The 23259-nt window shown below is 39.1% G+C and overlaps 1 protein-coding gene across 2 annotated transcripts in view; it reads right to left on the reverse strand.

Annotated features, from left to right (window-relative positions):
- LOC133538681 (tropomodulin-1-like) overlaps nucleotides 1-23259 on the reverse strand; it is a 63243-nt gene that overhangs the window by 38037 nt on the left and 1947 nt on the right. For both annotated transcript variants that reach the window (XM_061880380.1, XM_061880381.1), the window contains exons 2-4: nucleotides 13613-13700; nucleotides 11438-11572; nucleotides 1690-1846 (exon numbers count right to left, since the gene is read on the reverse strand). In XM_061880380.1, the coding sequence (XP_061736364.1) occupies nucleotides 1690-1846; nucleotides 11438-11560 (280 nt within the window). In that variant the 5' untranslated portion in view covers nucleotides 11561-11572; nucleotides 13613-13700. The remainder of the gene's footprint in view (nucleotides 1-1689; nucleotides 1847-11437; nucleotides 11573-13612; nucleotides 13701-23259) is intronic.

The raw sequence follows: 23259 nt of genomic DNA on the forward strand, positions 1-23259 counted from the left end.
TGGAAAAATAACGCTAACGTAGATCCATGCTGATGTCCGTTTTGCCTCTACTTAACAGCCATAAAAAGATTAGAACCCTCCGAAATATATTACACTACATATGCTTTCATACTTACTATTACTTATTTATTTTAATGTAAACAAAACACTCATTTGTAAGGTTTGGCGACCATATCTATGGTGGCAACTTGTTTTTATTTTGTAATAGTAGCGACTTCCTTGTTCATTTACGGAATACAGTCAACTTCCTCTGTTTTCACTTTATCGAACTGCGCATGCAAGTGACGTTGAGGTAACATTGGGGCCAAATTGGAGCCTGTGCACGTTTACACTGCAGTCTGATGGCGCTGCTGTAGTGGCTGCTGTTGGCACCAGCTCGGTGCTCTTGTGTCATCCTTTTGTGTTTCCCTCTTGTTTTCATGTGTTATTATTTTTTTTTTGCCTTTTGGTCTGGGACCCTTTGTGACTGTGTGACAAGGGCTGGCACTTTCGTGACCTCTGTGGTGCTTTTATGTGGACTTCGGGATCTACATCCCGGGAGCCTTTTGGCCATGGAGAACAGCTGCTGGGTGTCTGCCACACCGGAGTCGGTTTGGAGGGACTGGAGGAGATGCGGCTGAGGGGACAGGGCTGCGGAGCTAGCACTGAGCGCTGGGACGGACAGGCTTCGCGGTGTCTTGGCTGGGTGAGCAGGTGTCGGACACCTCAGTCACCTTGGACGTATCCTCGCTACATCCATTCGGACTGGACACTGGCCGAGAGTGGAGTCGGCTGTCTTGGTTGCTTTGTTGGGTCTGCTCCTGTCTCTGGCCATGCTCCCTCCACCCCAGCGGACGATGGCGTGGAACACCGCAGAGGCCACCACAGTGGATATGTTTCTTTTACTTTTTATTCATAGCTGCATGTAGAAGTGTCTGGTTGTATCTGCTGCTTTAATGTCTTTAACGTCCTCTGTGTTCTTTGATGTTTGATGTTTCCCTCTTATACACATGTAAGAGGGATGTGTACTATGGCTATGAGTTGTTTTTTTCCCTTGGCCTCAGTCTGCACCCCTTCTCCAGGGCCTAGGCTAAGACTGATTTTTTTATTTTATTTTATTTTTTCTCTCCCATTCCCCCCATCCCTTGTTTACCTGTATCTCACCTTTTTTTGTAAGGGGCGCTGGAAGCCGTCAGACCCGTCAGCGATCGTGTTCTGTCTCCCTGTAATGTTTGTCTGATCTTGAATGGGATTGTGCTGAAAATTGTAATTTTCCTGAAGGAACTCTCCTGACGGAATAAATAAAGTACTATCTAATCTAATCTAATCTAATCTAATCTAATCAATAACGGATTATTAGGTGACAAGGTCAATAAAGTAGTTCTACAAGGACTGACTGCAGTGTTATCAGGCTAGAGTGTCAGCTCTGGACCTCATGATAGGACTGACATCAAGAAAACCTTCTCAAGTTTCCCTTGAGGTCTGTCTGCCTGAGCATCTGTCAGTATGCATCACACTGCAACAGGCCGCACAGTGCCTGCTGAGGTATTGTCTTCTGGAAACTTCCCCAATCTACTGTGATTTAAGAAATTACTTCTAATCATGAGCATTTTGTTACGCAGACCGTTGGTTTTAAAAAGTACATAAAGATACAGTCAAAGCTACCTTGTTGAACAGTAAACCTAACAGACAACAATTTTGGAGCGTTACCTCTCTTCTCTCCTGTGAAAGGCACCAGGTCTTCTCTGTCTTGATGTTCGTTGGCTTGTTTCTCCAGATGAGCCAGCAGGTTGCCTCTTTGAAACTGCCCAGTGGGTAATTTCTTAGTCTGATCCTTCTGACGCATCCCAGCAGGCAACAGTGCATTCTAGACAATAACAGGAATTTACATCGTTACAAACGGTGACTTTTGGTCATTGGGAATTTTCTCTTATGCAAACTTAAGCAAGGTATTTAAATGCAGAAATCTGAAATCAAGACCTACATGAAAAAGGCAACATTTTGAAAGTACCATATAATATAATAAATATTAAACACACTTTTAATGACAAGATTAAAAAAAATACCTGCAGTATGTTGGTGTCTTGCCAGATTTTGTATTTTGTAGGAAAACAAAATGCGTATTCCTGCTGTAAGAGCAATTGCATATAGAGGAAAAGAGCTAAACCATGTTTAGATACCAGTTCATGCATTAATAACACAAAATGTGGATTGCTACGATCATAGTCAAAGATGTTTGTTAATGTAATCTTTGATATTTCTGCCTGAATAAATGCTTCTGATATTCTGCACAATACAGGTTGCACAAGTTAATGGTATTGATATCTCTTCATGACATTGTTTAAACCTTTTCTAGTTATTAACGAAATGTAATATTCATACTGCGTAACATTCTGTAATTGTGGACTATCAATCAGAACAGGTCACCAAATAATATGGACTTAATTTCAATCTGCCAAAAAACCTTTATTTAGGTAGAAATATCAGAGAATGCATTACAAAACAACTTTGACAAAGCATGATCGTATTGTAAGATGATTTTTTATTTGTTATTGTGGTTAGAACGGAAGTATGTGATTGGTTTGAGAAGAGGCGTCTTGATATTTTTTTGACGTTGTGACAAGAATAAACAATATTAAAGACTTCCTGACTCTGTTTTTCCTTTCTGCTGAGCTTTTATTTCATCTTACGAAAGAAGTTAGTGTACCAATCTACATTTTATGTTTTCAATGCACCCAACTGTAATCCAAAATGGAAGTGAAACTCGTCCTCTCTGCAAGTGGCAAGGCGCGTCAGCAGGGGTTCGCTCCAATGACGACATGTCACGGCGATCGAAGATAAAATTGTCGATAAAACGACTTGCCGTGGCTTTAGATCCGGGATTTCCATAAGGTACCCTTTTCTTTGTGCATTTTTTAACACTATTTTCCCGTTTGGGGCTCAACAGTAACCGAACGGCATTACATTTTCCCACGCTACGGAATGGACCGAGGGTCAGTAAGGAGCGTTAAAGAATTTGGCGCCGTTAAACTAACTAATAGTTAATGCTATAGTATCGCGTTAACTTTGACAGCCCTAGTAAACCATACAGTATTTATTTGTCCTGGGAAACTCTCCAGAACCTTGCAGATCCCTGTGTTATTTTTAACCTAAAGTCACATTTAAAATCAAGCCCTTGGAAGCACTCTTTATAGCTTCATATCTTATCTACGCTCTCAGCACTGTGAGGTCTCTCTCTCTCTCTCTTCGCAAAACTCCCTCACCCTTTTCCATCTGCGTCCGACCTCTCTCGGGGATCTGCCTAAAGTATGAGGACACAAACAATATACTGCACACGGTCTCTTCCAACATATTGATACATTCATTCAATATTTATTATTTCAAGCAGCAGTATTTAGCGTGGAGGTGAGGTGTGTATCAGTGTGAAACAGCCAAAGCTTCTAATATGGCAGTTACATCAGCTGCAGACAGCACTGTGTTATTTTTAACCGTGGGAGGCTTAGTCTTCCTCTCGCCTCCTGTCCTACTGTAACTTCTCACTCTGCTTGCACTCACTCATGGCACCCCAGTACCTCATCTGCTAAATATTCACATAGCAGCCCTTAGCCGGCTCAGTGGCAGAAAGTCAGCGTCCAGTGGCACCTACTTCCTCCAAAAAAAAACAAGCTTAAAGTCTTCTCCTTTGGTTAACTTATTACGGTTTCAGTGCATTGCGTACTTAAAAGTACCATTAACTATATTGAGATTTAAGTACCCGTTTAAGTTTTCATGTTAAAATTAAGTATGTATAAGGGTGTAAAAAGAGTTGAAGAGCACAGGAAGTATATATAAGTTTGTGTGGAGGGATGAAAAAGACTTAAATGCACGGAATCATAAAAAACAAAAACTAAATAACGTCCCGACTTTGTGGAAATTGATCGAGCACAGGGGGTCTGCGATGTAACCCCCGCGATTAGGCATCACATTCTAGGCCCATTGTTACGTTATGTTACCGCCCCATACACACACTTGGTATTTTCACATGCACTAAAGCAGTAATTCTCAAATTGTGGTACGCAGGCTTTATCTCGGGGTGTGTCAAAGAATCACTTGATTAAAGTTGTATTTTCCTATATTCAAGAAACGTGTTACTGTTCAAACTGGGTGTAATGTTACAGTGGCCAAAAATATTAAATATACTTGTTAAATAAAACCTCTGCCTTGTTTTTAATGTATACTTAGGCCTACTACTGTATTTTAATGTTGGTCATTATAGCAATACTTAGAGAGCCAACCAGGGACGGCGTGGCGCAGTGGATGTGTGACCGTGCGCAACCCGAGCGTCCCTGGTTCAATTCCCACCTAGTACCAACCTCGTCACGTCCGTTGTGTCCTGAGCAAGACACTTCACCCTTGCTCCTGATGGGTGCTGGTTGGCGCCTTGCATGGCAGCTCCCTCCATCAGTGTGTGAATGTGTGTGTGAATGGGTAAATGTGGAAGTAGTGTCAAAGCGCTTTGAGTACCTTGAAGGTAGAAAAGCGCTATACAAGTACAACCCATTTATCATTTATAATTTTTTTCTCAAGTGACAATTGGTGAAATAAGTTGAAAAACCACTGCACTAAAGAACACATTATTGTATGTTTTTTAAAACACAATGAAAAACCTTAATTACAGGCATGTGAGCACCCTTTGAAGGAAGAAAAAAAGGAAAACTTATGTAAAAAAAGAGGGAAATCCGCACAAAGTGCTGCCATGCAAGCCTTGAAAGAAAACGTTCCATCAACCAATCAATGTTTGTTTATATAGCCCTAAATCACAAGTGTCTCAAAGGGCTGCACAAGCCACAACGGCATCCTCGAGTTCAGAGCTCAGATAAGGGCAAGGAAAAACTCACAACCCATTGGAATATCAATGTGAATGACTGAGAAACCTTGTCCTGAAAATCAAGACTACATTTCCTGCAATTGGGTGCATTTCTACCCTATAGTTTACCTTTAGATTTATTCTCATATCAACCGCTTTTGGCTGTCTTTTTGACACATACAAGTCCCATGAAATGTACCACATTATTTTTATTTTTTATTTTTGATAAAATTACTAACATTATTATCATTATGTAATGCACAATTCTATAACATGCTTGCAAATAACTCATAGAGTATCCCATTTGGAGCCACCATCCCTCGGGTAATATGCTTCCGGTGTTGTGATCTCTGTTTTCATCTGTCACGCCATAAATATACCTTCTCGCTGGGTACTAATAAATACTCTAAAACTAAAACTGGTCTGGTACTAACAGTTTTTAGATTGTGATCATTCAAATATGAGTAGAAGCAAAGTAGACAGCCGTCAACGATGTGGCTCTCGAGCAAACAGAGGCAACAAGTACGCGAGCTAGATCACGGTAACTATGCTTTTATTGGAGTCTCATCCACGTTAACTGTTAGCATACTTGTGAGAACATTAAGATGCTAACATTTTTTGCTAGCATTTTAGCAAGTTATGTGAGTTTGAACCAAAAAATCATGAATTTGAATACTTGGCGCCATCTTGAAAGTAGGCTAACGTATATTAGCACGCTATTATTAGCATTCTAACGTTTTATTCTAGCTATTTAAAAAAATAAGTTAAAATTATGAGATAAAAAAATAAAAATATGAAATAAAAAATTTATAAATATTTGATTAAAAAGTGAAATTACTAGTTAAAAAGTCAAAATTATAGAATCCAAAATATTAATCATGGGAGAAAAAGTAAAATTATGAGATGTCAAGTCGTGATTATGTTGAAACAAATTATGATTATGAGATAAATGTTTGAATTATTAAATAAAAAGTAGAAATTGAGATATAAAATATAATTACATAAAAGGTCAAAATTATGAGGTATACAAGAAATATGATTGTGAGATAAAAATGTTAATTTTATTAGTTAAAAAGTAAACAATATGAGTTATATAGTCAAAATAATTAGATGTAAGGACATAATAAAATGACAAATAATTGAATTTTCCAAGCATAAAGTCGAAATTAGTACATAAAAATCATGATTATGAGATAAATTGAAATTATGAGATAAAAAAGTTGGTGCTGTTGAGTGAGTATTCGGATACCTGGCACGATCTAGAATGTATGCTAATGTCTCTTCTATCAGCCCAGCTGAGGATTGCATGCCAACATTTAATACAAGCTTTTTAGCTAATTTCAAATGTTTAAAACAAAAAATCATGGATTAGAATACTTGGCACCATTTTAAAACTATGCCTGTTCCAACCGACCCGAGGCCTAATCGGGCACACATAGACAACCCTTTAACATTTCTGTGGGAATGTTCTAGTTTTCTATATTATTGCAGACTTTCAAAATCTCCACTTAATTCCTACTATACTTACCGTCACCAGGTTTTAAGCAAATCAAGAAGACATTTAAAAAAAAATTCTGTATGACATGCAGACTGCAAAATTACATTTGTTGCAAATATTGGGGTATTTTCTTAAGCACATTTTATCCATGCAAGCAAATAATAACCTGTTATTCATGATTAACACTCCAAAATTTGTTTTAAAAAGCACATAAATATAAAGACAGAAAACTAAATCTGCCTCTCCATAGATTGAGTCTAAACAATGTGTCAGTGTCTTCCTGGCAGGGATGTGAGAAGCCCTGCTGGAAATGTTATAGTGTTTTTTAAACTAGAGAGCCACTTTACTGTTCTGTAATTGGTTAACCTCGTAAAGATGCGTAAACAAGGTACGTACGCACACTGACTCTCCTTGTTTGCGTCATGAAGTCCATCTGAGGCAGCCATAACTGGCATTAGTCTCTGTGACACACATGCACACACACACAATGAACAAAACAAATGTGACCCTTCCAGTCATCCCCCTTGTTCCCTTTTGGCTTTAAGGTGACGATCACAGCTGCTGTCATACCACTGACCCATGATGATATATCACTGACGGTACGACATATGGAGAGGACTTACTGGCAGAAAGGTACTGTACTATTTGTAGTACATTAGTATGGGCGACACCGTTGCAAAAATGATAACATTTGGGATAGTTGACCTGCTTATCACATTTTTGCGAAATAACAGACTGAAAGAGGATGATTCCCAGTCGGGCTGGGCGATATGGCCTTTTATTAATATTTTGATATTTTTAGGCCATTTCACGATATACAATATATATCTCGATTTTTTGCCTTAACCTTGAATAAACACTTGATGCATATAATCACACCGATATGATGATTCTATGTGTCTACATTAAAACATTCTTGTTCATACTGCATTAATATATGCAAATTTTTTTAACTTTCATGCAGAGACGGAAATCACAACTAAGTACATTTACCAAAACTGTACTTATTTAACAGTTATTAAGCAGTGGCACAAACATTCATGTCATTTCCATAACAGAAAGTGCAAGATTGTCAGAGAAAACAAGCTATAAGTGCACTTTTGTGAATGATGTCAGCAATATGACTTATCAAAACAACACTAAATTAAGGGGCACTTTTTGTACAGAACGCCACTACAATAGTTAAAAACAAATCAAGTGCACTTTTGTGCATAATGTCACACAAGATATTTCAATAACTGTCAAATAAAAATGAGCTGCATAATAGGAAATCAAATACTGTATGTCCTTTGCTATGTGGTAGGTTACTGCGGACAATAATTCCTTCTGTTGTGGATTTTTTTTTTTCATACGGTGTTGATCTAGAAATAGTTGCTTCGGAATTTTGTTGGTGTGGCACCGAACGGAGATGATGACATCTGGAGTTTCAAGCACTCCTAATTCCCTAGCGGGTGACTTTTCAAATGATGCTACATTAGCAGTGCTGCTACCTTTTGTAGCAACGTTTTTGCCACATAAATACTCAACATATTCCCGCCTGAAGCCTAACCACTGCCAGACGATGGATCCCGTGCTGTTTTTCTTTGGAATTAATTGTTCCTCCATTTGTTACCAGATTCGCACCCTCTTTCTCTCAGATATCACGATAGTCATTTTCTATATCGCACAGAGACAAACCCGCGATATATATATTGAATATATAGCTATATCGCACAGCCCTAGTTCCCAGAGTCTAAACAATCCTCCAAACCAGGACAGGACACAAATACAGAAAATAAGGAAAGACAAGAACATGCAAGACCCGATGTGACAGGGCGCTTTTCTTCCTGTCACTCACACACACTGATAACCAGGAAAGATGGAGCCGTACGGAAGAAAGGCCAACTAGAAAAAAAGTATCTGACAGGTTGGGCAAGTTAGCAAACAACAGAGTAGGAGTTACAACTCGTACTTGAAGACAATAGTGAGAGCAGAGTCCCAAAACAATTGTTCAGCCGCTCCAGTAAGAAATATAGCTGTGACTATTCACTATTTTTAATTGTTGACTAATCAAGCACTTTATTAACGATTCCTCGACTAATCAGATAGTGTACACCTAAAGAGTGGCGCTTATTTAGCCATGGGATTTTAAATTCAGATTGTTTTTAAATCACTCTTAAAAACACAATTTCATTCCATGGCCTTTAACATTCTGCGACCTCCATCCTGCGATGGCATCCCATTATGCACCAGCTGTGAACCTGTTTCTATGTTTTATTTTTTTCTATTTTTTTTTTTTTATCGTGCTCTGTTTGTGTTGTGTGGTTTTTGCTCGTTTTCCTTGTGTTATATTTTAAACTGCCTATTGTACAGCACTTTGGCTACCCCTGTGGTAAATTTTAAATGTGCTTTATAAAGCTGATTTGATTTGATTTGATATAGTCAATAAAGATGACTACTTTGTTCAGAAATATTGATTTATGATTTGTGCTGCTCATTAAGCTGCTACAAAAATAAAAACAACAATTAAACTATTATCCATTTAAAAGCAAGCTGTAGAAAGGCATCAATTGTACCTGTCATTTTTTTAACAGCAAAAATATTATAAATACCATAAGGAATACAAATTCAAACACAAGTAAGCCACACAAATTATTATCATCCATGCAACGTTAATCTTATTGATTCTAAAAACGTGCAAAAAAGTAGGTAGGCAAAGTTTAGCTGGCACGTTTTGACTACGATGACAGTTAAAGCTAATTTTCACACACTTATCAAGCTTATTCATGTTTTTTACATGTTTAGGGTGAAATGTTTTCACACTTTCAATATTTTCGTTTGCGGTATTGTTGGAGTGGACGCAGCCATTTTTCTCTTCATGTTTGTTGCCTGCACGCGCATGTCCGTTTTCAATGACTATTATCAACAAATACATTTGTCGGCAACAAATATAAATTCTTGTCGACAATATCGAATAATTGATGCAGCATTTGAAGGAAACATCCATTCATCTGTTTTCTATACAAAACGTTGTCATTATGACCACAAGTAAACTTGAGCCTATTTTAGCAGACAGGGTACAGGGTACGGGTACATACTGACATGCTTGCCAGACAATCACAGGGCACGTACAAACAAACTCTACTTGAACTCATAGTTAAGTCCAATTGCGCCTGCAATATTGTTTCCCATGAGACACTAACAACAGTAATGGTACCAACACCCAAATTACAGCACAACAAACACACAATGAGCAACACAAACAGCAACTTCTGTCAAGCAAGCGGAAGTATTGCTAACCATTTAACTTAGAAAACTTAACTTAGAAAAGACACAATAAAGTGCCTCGATATTGCCATTAGGAAAAATAAAATGACTGAATAATAAAACGTAAAAAAAATGTTTATTTTTGTCCATTAAACTGTGTTATAGGGCTTAGGGTGTGGCTTGCTGGCTGGTCTGCTAGTCAAAAAGTTGCCAAAGTAATGATTGCAAAGACATCTTTACACCATGAATTTATGATTATAACCTGTTTTTTATGTAAGTGTGACATCATTATTATCACTCTGCTGAATGAATGAATGACTAAATGAATGCATTATTTAATTAATTAATGTGGCTGCCAATATGGAGAATTTTATATCCAAGATAAAATTATTCTCTAAAACTGACTTTCAGACATAATGGAGGAAATCATACAAAGTACATTTTTGTGGAGGACAGTTAAGGTACTTCACGTACTGCAAAAAAGAGCTGTCAAAATATAAGGTAAAAAGACTAGATTTTAGAAAAAAACATTGAAATTAACGAACTACATAGACATATAATTTTACTTAATAATGCATCCGAAATTAAGATTTGTGCATTTAGAAATTTGCATGACTTTTAAGAATTAATTTAGTATTTCATTTTGGAAACAAGCATTATATCAATTTGCAAATCTTAAATTAAAGGCAGTCTCGACATGTTGCAGAATCTTTGAACAAGGTTTTCTATGTGGAGGAAAACAAATTCTTATTCGGATATACATTTTAGCAATGTAAGCTTTTTTAAACTAGAACAGAAACATATTATTATTAATGCTAAAATGAAGATTAGTCAATGACTAAAAATAAGTAAATGGCTCTTAAAACTACGAATACGTTTAAATTTGGACAAGTGGACGGTGGGAGAGGGGTTAGTGCGTCTGCCTCACAATACGAAGTTCCTGCAGTCCTGGGTTCAAATCCAGGCTCGTGATTTTTCTGTGTGGAGTTTGCATGTTCTCCCCGTGAATGCGTGGGTTCCTTCCGGGTACTCCGGCTTCCTCCCACTTCCAAAGACATGCACCTGGGGATAGGTTGATTGGCAACACTAAATTGGCCCTAGTGTGTGAATGTGAGTGTGAATGTTGTCCGTCTATCTGTGTTGGCCCTGCGATGAGATGTCGACTTGTCCAGGGTGTACCCTGCCTTCCGCCCGATTGTAGTTGAGATAGGCGCCAGCGACCCCGAAAGGGAATAAGCGGTAGAAAATGGATGGATGGAAAATAATTTGCAGTTCTTAAAAATAAAGCAGAAAGTAAAAAAGACTCAAACATGTTTTTGTTAATTGTATCGAAAAACAAAAACGAGACCATTTTTTAATCAATTACTCCCTTATTTTTCTTGTCATCATCTTATTGAGCAGCCTGTATTAACAGTGATTAAAGCATATTAATTAATTTATTTTTTTTAAATAAAAAAAACCTGGTGTGAAGATTACCGTTCATCACTGTTTCAGACTATTTTGTTAGGAAATACAGTCTTACATTCAAGTACATTTTGAAAAATATATATTTTTTTCCATATCAAAACTCTGCCTTAGAAAACAAATACATCTTAATACATGGATTGTGTCATTGTTTTTCTCCCAATACTGTACTCATGTACAGTAAGCAATATAGGCTTTGTAAATGTACACTACATACTCAACAACATGACTGATGGTCCCACATACAGCATATTAGACAACAGCTTAAGTAGTTTGCGCTATCATAATAACAGAACCTCTCCTGTAGCTGTTGCTAATGGTAAGTCAGCATGCTCCAACAGGGCCCGCATGACTCCATAATTCACCAGCGACACCAGCAGCACACGGGCACAAAGTAAACTTACGTCGGGGTCCAACTCCTCCAGTTCATTTTCTAACCGCTGCAGCTCTTCTTCAGAGAGCTTCATGAGCAGCTCGTCCTCGTCGACGTCTCTGTACTTCTCCATCTCCTTCCTCAGCACCGACATGATGGAACACACCTGGGAAAACAACTGCAACTGTAACTTCTAATATTCTGTGTGTACACCATTTAATCATGTGTTATTTCAGACTTGTGCTGTTGTTCCAAAACATCATTGCTCTGTCCTGACTTATACATGTTGTTAAAACATTGAAGACTTGTGTTAAACAATGCCAAAGCGTCCAATCAAGAGATTCATGCATTTTGGAGTGAGCTTGCACGCAGTTTTGGATGCCTCTTTGCAGAGTGGCTATGTTGCCGCAATGTGGAAGCATTTACCGAATTTTCCAGACAATAAGCCGCTAATTTTTTTCCCCATGTTTTGAACCCTGCAGCTTATAAAATGGTGCGGCTAATTTATAACGGCCATAATGTTTTGTATTCGGCAAATAGTTTTCATAAAACACTGACATAGACATTGACAATGTGTGTTATCGTTTGTGCTATGACGCCATCTTATCGACAAATTCGCTAACTGCGAGTGCTGCGGATGGAAAATACAGTTCCTGCTTCGTTCCTTGAACCCGAAGTATTCGTCCATAGCGTTTCTGTTCAAGGGTATTCTTCATTCATCACTCCCAGCAACGTTTATAAGTTTTACAATATAACTAAAGTAATTCATACTTGCTAATCCGACCCATGCGAGATGTCTGTAGGAATGTTTTCATGAATATTCGTATGTGTTATCGTAATCTAAGCTAATTCAAGCTAGCGCCATTAGCATTAGCGAATAGGCTCACACATTTACAAGTGTCTGTGAGTATTTTTTTTTAAACACTTGTTTATTGGATTTTTTAAATATACAGTCCAAAAACACATTGATTGATTGATTGAGACTTTTTTTTAGTAGATTGCACATTACAGTAAATATCCCGTGCAATTGACCACTAAATGGTAACACCCGAATACGTTTTTCAACTTGTTTAAGTCGGGGTCTGCGTTAATCAATTCATGGTAACAAACAAGTAACCAAATAAGTAACCGACAAACATCATATATAGAATAATATAATTACTCAATTAACTACAAAAAAACATGCATCAGTCAAATAAGAACTGTACAGGCAAATATTGACATCAAGCCACAGACAACTGCACTCCTAAATGTCCCTGACACAGTGTAGCGATACACAAAAGCAGACAAAAGGCTCATCAATTATCTACCTTTAATCGAGTTAAATATTTGAGAAAAGGTGGAGTGCCATCTCCGGGTTGGGGAGGAGATCCTGCCCCAAGTGGAGGAGTTCAAGTACCTAGGAGTCTTGTTCACGAGTGGGGGAAGAGTGGATCGTGAGATCGACAGGCGGATTGGTGCGGCGTCTTCAGTAATGCGGACGTTGTATCGATCCATTGTGGTGAAGAAGGAGCTGAGCCGGAAGGCAAAGCTCTCAATTTACCGGTCGATCTACGTTCCCATCCTCACCTATGGTCATGAGCTTTGGGTCATGACCGAAGATAAGATCACGGGTACAAGCGGCCGAAATGAGTTTCCTCCGCCGTGTGGCGGGTCTCTCCCTTAGAGATAGGGTGAGAAGCTCTGCCATCCGGGAGGAGCTCAACGTAAAGCCGCTGCTCCTCCACATCGAGAGGAGCCAGATGAAGTGGTTTGGGCATCTGGTCAGGATGCCACCCGAACGCCTCCCTAGGGAGGTGTTTAGGGCACGTCCAGCTGGTAGGAGGCCACGGGGAAGACCCAGGACACGTTGGGAAGACTATGTCTCCCGGCTGGCCTGGGAACGCCTCGGGATCCACCGGGAAGAGCTAGACGAAGTGGCTGGAGATAGGGAAGTCTGGGCTTCCCTGCTTAGGCTGCTGCCCCCGCGACCCGACCTCGGATAAGCGGAAGATGATGGATGGATGGATGGAAATATTTGAGATTTAAATTCCCACCAAACCATATCGAATACATATTATCTGGACCACAAGAAGGTGTTTTTAATGTAGATTAAAATCCTCATACGTCCCTTTCACTACTGTACACTTAGTGGTACAATGTACAAATTCTGCCACGCAGCAAGCTGAAAATGTCTGATTAATTATGTATAGAAAAATGATCTCACCTCAGTAAAATCCTTCAAAGGAGAAAGACAATATGTTGGCTCAGCGGCTGCAGAAACCCCACATTCACTGGGAGGGAAATAATAAAACCTGTGAATGGAAAAAAAAACAGTTGCAATCAATTTGTAACGCAATTGTCGTTCACTCTTCATCTTCACAATACTTATCTACAACAGTGATTCTCAAAGCGGGCTCCATCTAGTGGTAAGCAAACTTATCACTTCTTTAAAGTACAATGTTTTATTTTCCTATTCAAACACAGTGTCAGTGTTCAAACTGTGTGTAAAGTTATCGTGGCCAAAAATATTGAATATACTTGTTAAATACGACCACTGCCATGTTTTTAATGAATATTTACCGGTACATCTACTACGCTACTGTAGTTTAATGTTGGTACATGGAGAGCCAAGTTCTTTCTGAATATACAGGAATAATATGTTGTAATATTAGGCAGTTATTTCATAAAACACTGTTACAGTTGTAATACTTATATATGACCACACAACTTATTTTACGTCTCTCTTATTTTTTCCCTGTCAGAGGTCACCGGAGGGAGTTAATAACAGAGCAACTTTGTTTTTTTTTCCACACCGGATGCCCTTCCTGACTCAACCCTGCTCGGGGAAATTGAAGAGGGGAAGGGAATTTTATTTGTATAGCACTTTTCTCTAGTGACTCAAAGCGCTTTACATAGTGACAGGTTACATTTAAACCAGTGTGGGTGGCACTGGGAGCAGGTGGGTTTAGTGTCTTGCCCAAGGACACAACAGTAGTGACTAGGATGGCGGGAGCGGGTATCCAACCTGCAACTCAAACTTTATTAACACATACCTTTATTAACTGAAAAACTGTTTTTTATGTAACCTTTAATGAATGCTGATGCTGCTTCCTATTTTAATGGTATAAGATTAAATTCCATATTCATTTTTTGCATCGTCCAAGTACTTTGAGGTACTGTGTAGTCCACCCCCTTCACACATCCTGGGGATCGAACCGGGGTCCATATTTCTCTGTGCTGCAGCCATGACGAGACAAGCATCCAAAAGCAAAGATGAAGAAGCGGGCTGAAATCCAAATAATGCTGCGGGTCGGCTGGAAGAAGCTGACCTGCTCTGCAGACAGGAAACAGAGCTGGGTCTGTATTTATAAAGTTTCTGCTTCTGAGTGCAGTGAGTACGCAGGTGATGCAGCTGAAGTAATGGTGATACTCAATCTTTGCGCAACACTTACTATATCAGTTCATAGTTACTTGAATGCACCACAGTTAGTTTGTGTTCTAGCCCCACTACCAAACCAGGAACATATGATCTAGTATCCTCTGACAGTGTAGTGCTGCGCCTTCCCTGTGTGGTGCATATTGTAAAAGTTTTCATCTTAAAAATAAACACGAGTGCCATCAACTATAAAACACGTGGCTGTAAAGATCTCACAAGCGCAGCCAAAAAACTCTTAGCAGCTAATAAATCAGTGAATAAAAAAAAAACAGAGCAGGCAGGAGAACTTGTTGTTAAAACTGTTGAGCGGACTAATCCTGCTCAACGTCTTCAGTCACAACGCATGATGTCACTGTCGCGAGAAAAAAACAACCCACCAGCTTCACTTCCAGTTACACGCAAGTGCATTGGGAACATTTTATTCCAAAATGGTAAAGACGTGTGTATTTGGAACATTTCACTTAACAACAGAAATGTCTCTACTCATGTAAGGCTGAGTTTTACAGGATTCTCACTTTATGACCAAAAAGGAAATATCCACTGTATATTGTCTGTCTACTATCTATTCCATGGAGAACCAATTAAAAAACATATTGTAGGTGCCTCGGATTTTAGACCTGAGTCGATTTGACAATGCACACTTGGCCTCTTTGATACATTTTGCTAGAACAAAACATTCACATCTTAGCTTTGTGTTATAGATAACAAAGCAAATTAGTGTATTAGCTATCAACTCATATTAATTGATTAAACTTGTATTCATTTATTTTCAGAATAGTCAGAGACCCAAAAAAATAATAATTAATTGGTGCCCAAAGCAACATTTTATTTAGAGCCTCTTACTGTTATTTTTTTCTTTTATTTATGTGAAATTACTTTTCTGCTTTTTAAAAATGAAACCTAAATTTAATTACATGCATGTTTTGTACAAAAAAAAAATACATTTGAAAAAACTTTGATTTTAACAATATTATTTAAATCTTACCAATCCTACTGAGAACAGGATTTGATCCCGGTAAAACTTTTGAGACAAGCATTACAGTTTGTATGAAAACATGAAAATATTTCATTATATTCTAACTGTACCTCACCTTGGGAAAAAAAATCACCCCAAACGTGTCCCATTAGTTTGTGCTACAACATTTTTTTTTTTTAAATATATATAACTGTTACAGTTTGTATGTAAATAAAGTTTTATGGGGCTGGTCATGAATCAAAAAACATAAAAACTCTAATAGTTACACAAAAGATTTTTGCAGCACAAACCAGCCCAAATGATTGGAACACGTTTGGGGTGATTTTTACTAGGTGAGGGGGCTGAATGACATCACTATTAAAAAAAAAAAGGGTTTCAGAATAACTTAAAAACCACAACAGCACAAAGGAAACCCTTTACAGCACAAACAAAGCAGAACAATTAGGACAAGTTTAGGGGGATTTTTGACAAGGTGGAGGCGGGTGACAACTTCACAAAGGTTATTCTAATCAGGCAACACCAGTCTTCCACTGCTCCATCTTCTTATTCTCTGGCAGACCAGATGCGGTGCATTGCATTTATGAGCCAAATAGCGCCACATCTATTTGTGGCTGGCAAACGCATGTAAACAAATGTATGGGAAACACTGATTCTAGCTAATAAAATATTTAATACCTCTAAATTACATGTTCCTCAGAGTAACTTAAAAGAGCACAATACAAAACTTCAAGTTAAGAAGCATTCACCAAAACACTTTGACAGGCCTGTATGTTTTTTGATGGCTGGTTAATAATATCATAATAAAAATTACAAAGGAATTTATAATAGTAAATGAAATAATGATAATAGGAACAGGTACAATTATAATGGAATACAATAAAAAAATATATATATATACTGTTGACAAAAGAATTTTAGGGTGCCCACACTTTTTCTGCAGGCGAGCTACTTTTCAATTGACCAACTCGAGGGGATCTACCTCATTTATATATATCATTTGTATTTATTTATTTATGAAAGAGACATTTTTGTAAACAAGTTAAATGTGTTTAATGATAATACAAGCATGTGTAACACATATAGATGTCTTTCTTTCACAAAGACAAGAATATAAGTTGGTGTATTACCTGATTCTGATGACTTGCATTGATTGGAATCAGACAGTAATGATGATAACGCCCACATTTTCAAATGGAGGAGAAAAAAAGTTGTCCTTTCTGTACAATACCACATGAAAGTGGTTGGTTTTTGGCATCTAATTCATCCAGCTTCCATACACTTTACAAGAAAAACATTGGCGGCAAATTCCGTAGCTTGCTTGATTGACATTCACGGCACCCGAGGGTCTTGTGAGATGACGCTGGCTGCTGCCAGTTCATTATTATGAAAAAATGACAGAAAGAAAGGCGAGAAACACCTCTCGGTCATATTTTAATAATAATGATCTTGCAGCAGCCAGCGTCATCTCACAAGACCCTCCGGTATCGTGAATGTCATTTAAGTGACGTCTTGGTGAAGATTGATGATCACTAATTTTTAGGTCTATTTTTTTTAAAAGCCTGGCTGGAGATCGACTGACACACCCCCGCGGTCAACTGGTAGCTCGCGATCGACATAATGGGCACCCCTGATTTAAACGGTCATAAATGACACAAATCCTTATTAATGAAAACACATTGAAATGAGGTGTGTCCAAACTTTTGGCCTGTACTGTATATATACAGTATATGTGGATATACTGTGTATATATATATATATATATATATATATATATATGATAATAGAACTACTTCAAAATGGGCTTGATAGGCTATATGCAGTAACATATTACAAAACTATTGTTAATCAACTTGCTAATTTACTAATAATATCTGGTTACTTTTGATTGTAAAATGGTTCTATCTACACTTCTGTTCAAATTTGATTTGTTTCAATACAATAAATTAGTATCAATCCAATACCAAGCCCAGGTGCAATATTGGGTCATGCCAATGCTTAAACTGATACTACACATTTTTAAGATCAGTGAATATTTACCTTGTTGATGACAATTATAAACAGACAAAAACACAGAATAGTGGTCTCACAATATCAATTGCAGATTTAAAATTATTTCTTACTATTGGCTCTAATATAAATCATTCAGTTTTGGCCCTAAAAGACCTCCTGTATCCAGGGACATTTTTCCTCAGTTTGTAAACACTAACAAAGAAACGACAAAAGAGTATCAGATAATAAGAAATATGTATCTAACCACTGTTTTATCGACCATAAACTGATACTACACTTAAAAGCCTTCAAGTGGCGCAGTGGGGAGAGTGGCCGTGCGCAACCCGAGCGTCCCTGGTTCAATTCCCACCTAGTACCAACCTCGTCACGTCCGTAGTGTCCTGAGCAAGACACTTCACCCTTGCTCCTGATGGGTGCTGGTTGGCGCCTTGCATGGCAGCTCCCTCCATCAGTGTGTGAATGTGTGTGTGAATGGGTAAATGTGGAAGTAGTGTCAAAGCGCTTTGAGTACCTTGAAGGTAGAAAAGCGCTATACAAGTACAACCCATTTTATTTATTTAAGTGATATAACGAAGTCAACACATGATATAAGTGTCTATATTATCTATATTAGACTACTATCAAAATTACAGATAATGTTTCATGAGACATGCAGATATAAATAAGTACACAGTCTACATAGGAAATTAAATCAATCAATCAATCAATGTTTATTTATATAGCCCCAAATCACAAATGTCTCAAAGGACTGCACAAATCATTACGACTACAACATCCTCGGAAGAACCCACAAAAGGGCAAGGAAAACTCACACCCAGTGGGCAGAGAGAATTCACATCCAGTGGGATGCCAGTGACAATGCTGACTATGAGAAACCTTGGAGAGGACCTCAGATGTGGGCAACCCCCCCTCTCTAGGGGACCGAAAGCAAGGGATGTCGAGCGGGTCTAACATGATACTGTGAAAGTTCAATCCATAGTGGCTCCAACACAGCCGCGAGAGTTCAGTTCAAGCGGATCCAAGACAGCAGCGAGAGTCCCGTCCACAAATGAGCTCAAATAAACCTACAAGCGTACATACAGCGGGGGTCGGCAACCCACAGCTCGAGAACCGCATGCGGCTCTTTAGCGCAGCCCTTGCATCTCTCTGGAGCTTTTTCAAAAATGTATGAAAAATGTAAAAAGATGAAGGGGAAAAAATATAAATAAATAAATAAATGGGTTGTATTTGTATAGTGCTTTTCTACCTTCAAGGTACTCAAAGCGCTTTGACATTACTTCCACATTTACCCATTCACACACTGATGGAGGGAGCTGCCATGCAAGGCGCCAACCAGCACCCATCAGGAGCAAGGGTGAAGTGTCTTGCTCAGGACACAACGGACGTGACGACGTTGGTACTAAGTGGGATTTGAACCAGGGAACCTCGGGTTGCGCACGGCCACTCTCCCACTGCGCCACGCCGTATATTTTTTGTTTTAATATGGTTTCTGTAGGAGGACAAACATGACACAAACCTCCCTAATTGTTATAAAGCACACTGTTTTTATTAAAACATGCTTCACAGATTCGAGTATTTGGCGAGCGCCGTTTTGTCCTACTAATTTTGGCGGTCCTTGAACTCACCGTCGTTTGTTTACATGTATAACTTTCTCCGGCTTTCTAAGACATGTTTTATGCCACTTCTTTTTCTGTCTCATTTTGTCCACCAAACTTTTAACGTTGTGTATGAATGCACAAAGGGGAGTTTTGTTGATGTTATTGACTTGTGTGAAGTGATAATCAGCAGGGTTTCCCACACGTTCATTTATTTGTGGCGGCCAGCCACGAAAGAATTACGGCCGCAACTAATAAAAATAAAAAAATAAAAAAACATTTATATATATATTTTTTCGGCTTTTGACTTGCTCGACCGCTCATAAAAGCAATGGGACTCTGTCTGTGAATGGAGCTTGTAGTTACATATTATATAAATATGTAAATATTATATAAATATGTACATAAAGTGTTGTAATTATATTCCAACTCTGTGTTCTTCTTGGTCATCACCGCCGCCGCTGCAAACCCCCTCCTGACAATCTACCGTGGCAACCATTCTTCCAAATTTCTCCCGATTTCCACTTGGACTACAGTATTGGGGGCGTGCCTTTGGGCACTGCCTTTAGCGTCCTCTACCACATGTCGTCCCGTCCACTTTTCCTCCATAAAAACAGCGTGCCGGCCCAGTCACATAATATATGCGGCTTTGACACACACTTAAGTGAATGCAAGGCATACTTGATCAACAGCCATACAGGTCACACTGAGGGTGGCCGTATAAACAACTTTAACACTGTTACAAATATGCGCCACACTGTGAACACACACCAAAGAAGAATGACAAACACATTTCGGGAGAACATCTGCACCGTGTTCACACTCACACTGGGTGTGAGTTTTCCTTGCCCTTTTGTGGGTTCTTCCGAGGATGTTGTAGTCGTGATTTGTGCAGTCCTTTGAGACATTTGTGATTTGGGGCTATATAAATAAACATTGATTGATTGATTGATTGACCGTAGTACAACATAAACACAACAGAACAAATACCCAGAACCCCTTGCAGCACTAACTCTTCCAGGATGCCACAATATACACCCCCGCTACCACCAAACCCCGCCCACCTCAATCTCCCCATTCCATCTCTCGAATTCGGAGGTCTCAAGGTTGGCAAGTATGTAAATACACGTTAATAATGTAAAACATTAATATAACGATAAAAGCTTTAAAAAAAACGAAGAGCACAAACAAAAATCTTTGCAGCACAAATGATTGGGACAAGTTTGGGGAGATTTGGACAATGTGTGTGTGTGGGGGGTGGTGGGGGGGTGGGTGGGGGTCAACTTCACACAGGTTAATGATAACTGACAATAACAAAACTTTAGTTAGTGCACACAACAGCATATCACAGCAGTCCTCAGAGACCATGCAAAAATCACGCCCTCTAAAGCAGGCTTGTCAAACCCCTTTTTTATTGAGGGCCACGTCATAATTATGGCTGCCCTCAGAGGGTCACCTTAAATGATGTGGCGGACCACTTTAAAAAATGTGCAGGGCCGGATTAAATCTAGCCTTAAGTTTGTACAGACTTTGTGAATGCTTTGAGGAGGGAAGTATAGGTTATTTTTCGTTTTATCTATTGGACAATTTGAACATGTCCTGGCATCTCCTCAAAGTTTCTGATTAGTTTTTGTAGTTATTATTATTTTTACCATGTATTCAAAGGATGTTCTTCTTTCTAGAACAGTGATTCTTAAACACAAGTAATAAGCGGGCGCCATCTCGTGGAACGTCAAAGAATCGGCAAAATAAATATTGAAATGAAGTGACTCGAGCCGTTATCACAGTGTTACTGTTCAAACCGTGTGTAACGTTAAATTATAAATATATTTGTAAAACCGCTGCCTTGTTTTTAATGAATATTTAGACCGACTGCGCTACTGTGTTTCAATGTTGGCCGTTACGGTGGTACTTGCAGAGCCAATTTGTTTTGCGAGGTGGTACTTGGTGAAACAAGTTTGGGAACCACTGGACTAACGGGTGAAGAAAAGTGTGATCAGGCGCGTGTGGTAAAGGTTAAACATCTCCAGTAGCTGGGTGCAGGCAAATGTAGGTCACAGAAGAAGTGATGGCCAACATGCCAGCAGACAACTGTTGCACTTGTTGATTGAAAGCCTGATTATGCGAGGCACTATCATGCTGATAAGTTCAATAATGCAATGTCATTAATTACACTTTCAAAGTGGGGACCCACACACACTTTAAATCAGCCCAGTGCAATTATTTCTCATTTAGAGAAAACAATGTGTCTGGGGGGCCGGTATATCTATTTTTATGAACACTCATACAAAACCTCACAATAATGTCTGATTGAATGCTAAAAACGTTATGACAGACCGCCTTAAAAAAAACGTAATGGAATTTTTTATCTTTCTATGAAGGATAAAACACTGAATATTGATAACATGAACGTCACACCCCCCTTTTGATCGACACATTTTACAATCAAGTGAAAGGTAACAAAGATGCAACAAACAGTAAAATATGAACGTGAAGGGTACAAAATAAACCCAACTACAATCTGATACATCACTAAGCTTTAGAACTATGTTGTGAAAATCTCCTACCGTGTCTGTGGAAACGCTTCCCGCCCACACGGCTCGGTGCCTCGTCTGAGCTGCTGTGACGTAGATTACTACAGTAACTAATTAGATGACCATAGTAACCATCCATCCATCCATTTTCTACCGCTTATTCCCTTTTCGGGGTCGCGGGGGGCGCTGGCGCCTATCTCAGCTACAATCGGGCGGAAGGCGGGGTACACCCTGGACAAGTCGCCACCTCATCGCAGGGCCAACACAGATAGACAGACAACATTCACACTCACATTCACACACTAGGGCCAATTTAGTGTTGCCAATCAACCTATCCCCAGGTGCATGTCTTTGGAAGTGGGAGGAAGCCGGAGTACCCGGAGGGAACCCACGCATTCACGGGGAGAACATGCAAACTCCACACAGAAAGATCCCGAGCCTGGATTTGAACCCAGGACTGCAGGACCTTCGTATTGTGAGGCAGACGCACTAACCCCTTCTGCCACCTTGAAGCCCCCATAGTAACCAATTAGATGACAAAAGTAACTAATTAGATTACCATAGTAACTAGTAGGGGTGTGTGAAAAAATCGATTCAAATTTGAATCGGGATTCTCACGTTGTGCGATTCAGAATCGATTCTCGTTTTTAAAAAATTGATTTTTATTATTGTATTTATTTTTTTTACTTCCGGTAAAGGCAAGGCTTTTTTATTAGCGACCAAAAGTTGCGAACTTTATCGTCGATGTTCTCTACTAAATCCTTTCAGCAAAAATATGGCAATATCGCGAAATGATCAAGTATGACACATAGAATGTACCTGCTATCCCCGTTTAAATAAGAAAATCGCATTTCAGTAGGCTTTTAAAGACGCCGAGATCATTATCCATGCCTTTGTTACGTCTCGTCTCGATTACTGTAACGTATTATTTTGGGGTCTCCCCATGTCTAGCATTAAAAGATTACAGTTGGTACAAAATGCGGCTGCTAGACTTTTGACAAGAACAAGAAAGTTTGATCACATTACGCCTGTACTGGCTCACCTGCACTGGCTTCCTGTGCACTTAAGATGTGACTTTAAGGTTTTACTACTTACGTATAAAATACTACACGGCCCTGCGATGAGGTGGCGACTTGTCCAGGGTGTACCCTGCCTTCCGCCCGATTGTAGCTGAGATAGGCGCCAGCGCCCCCCGCGACCCCAAAAGGGAATAAGCGGTAGAAAATGGATGGATGGATGGGTCTAGCTCCATCCTATCTTGCCGATTGTATTGTACCAAGAAATCTGCGTTCAAAAGACTCCGGCTTATTAGTGATTCCT

Source organism: Nerophis ophidion, linkage group LG20 (assembly GCF_033978795.1).
Source record: "Nerophis ophidion isolate RoL-2023_Sa linkage group LG20, RoL_Noph_v1.0, whole genome shotgun sequence".
NCBI lineage: Eukaryota > Metazoa > Chordata > Actinopteri > Syngnathiformes > Syngnathidae > Nerophis > Nerophis ophidion.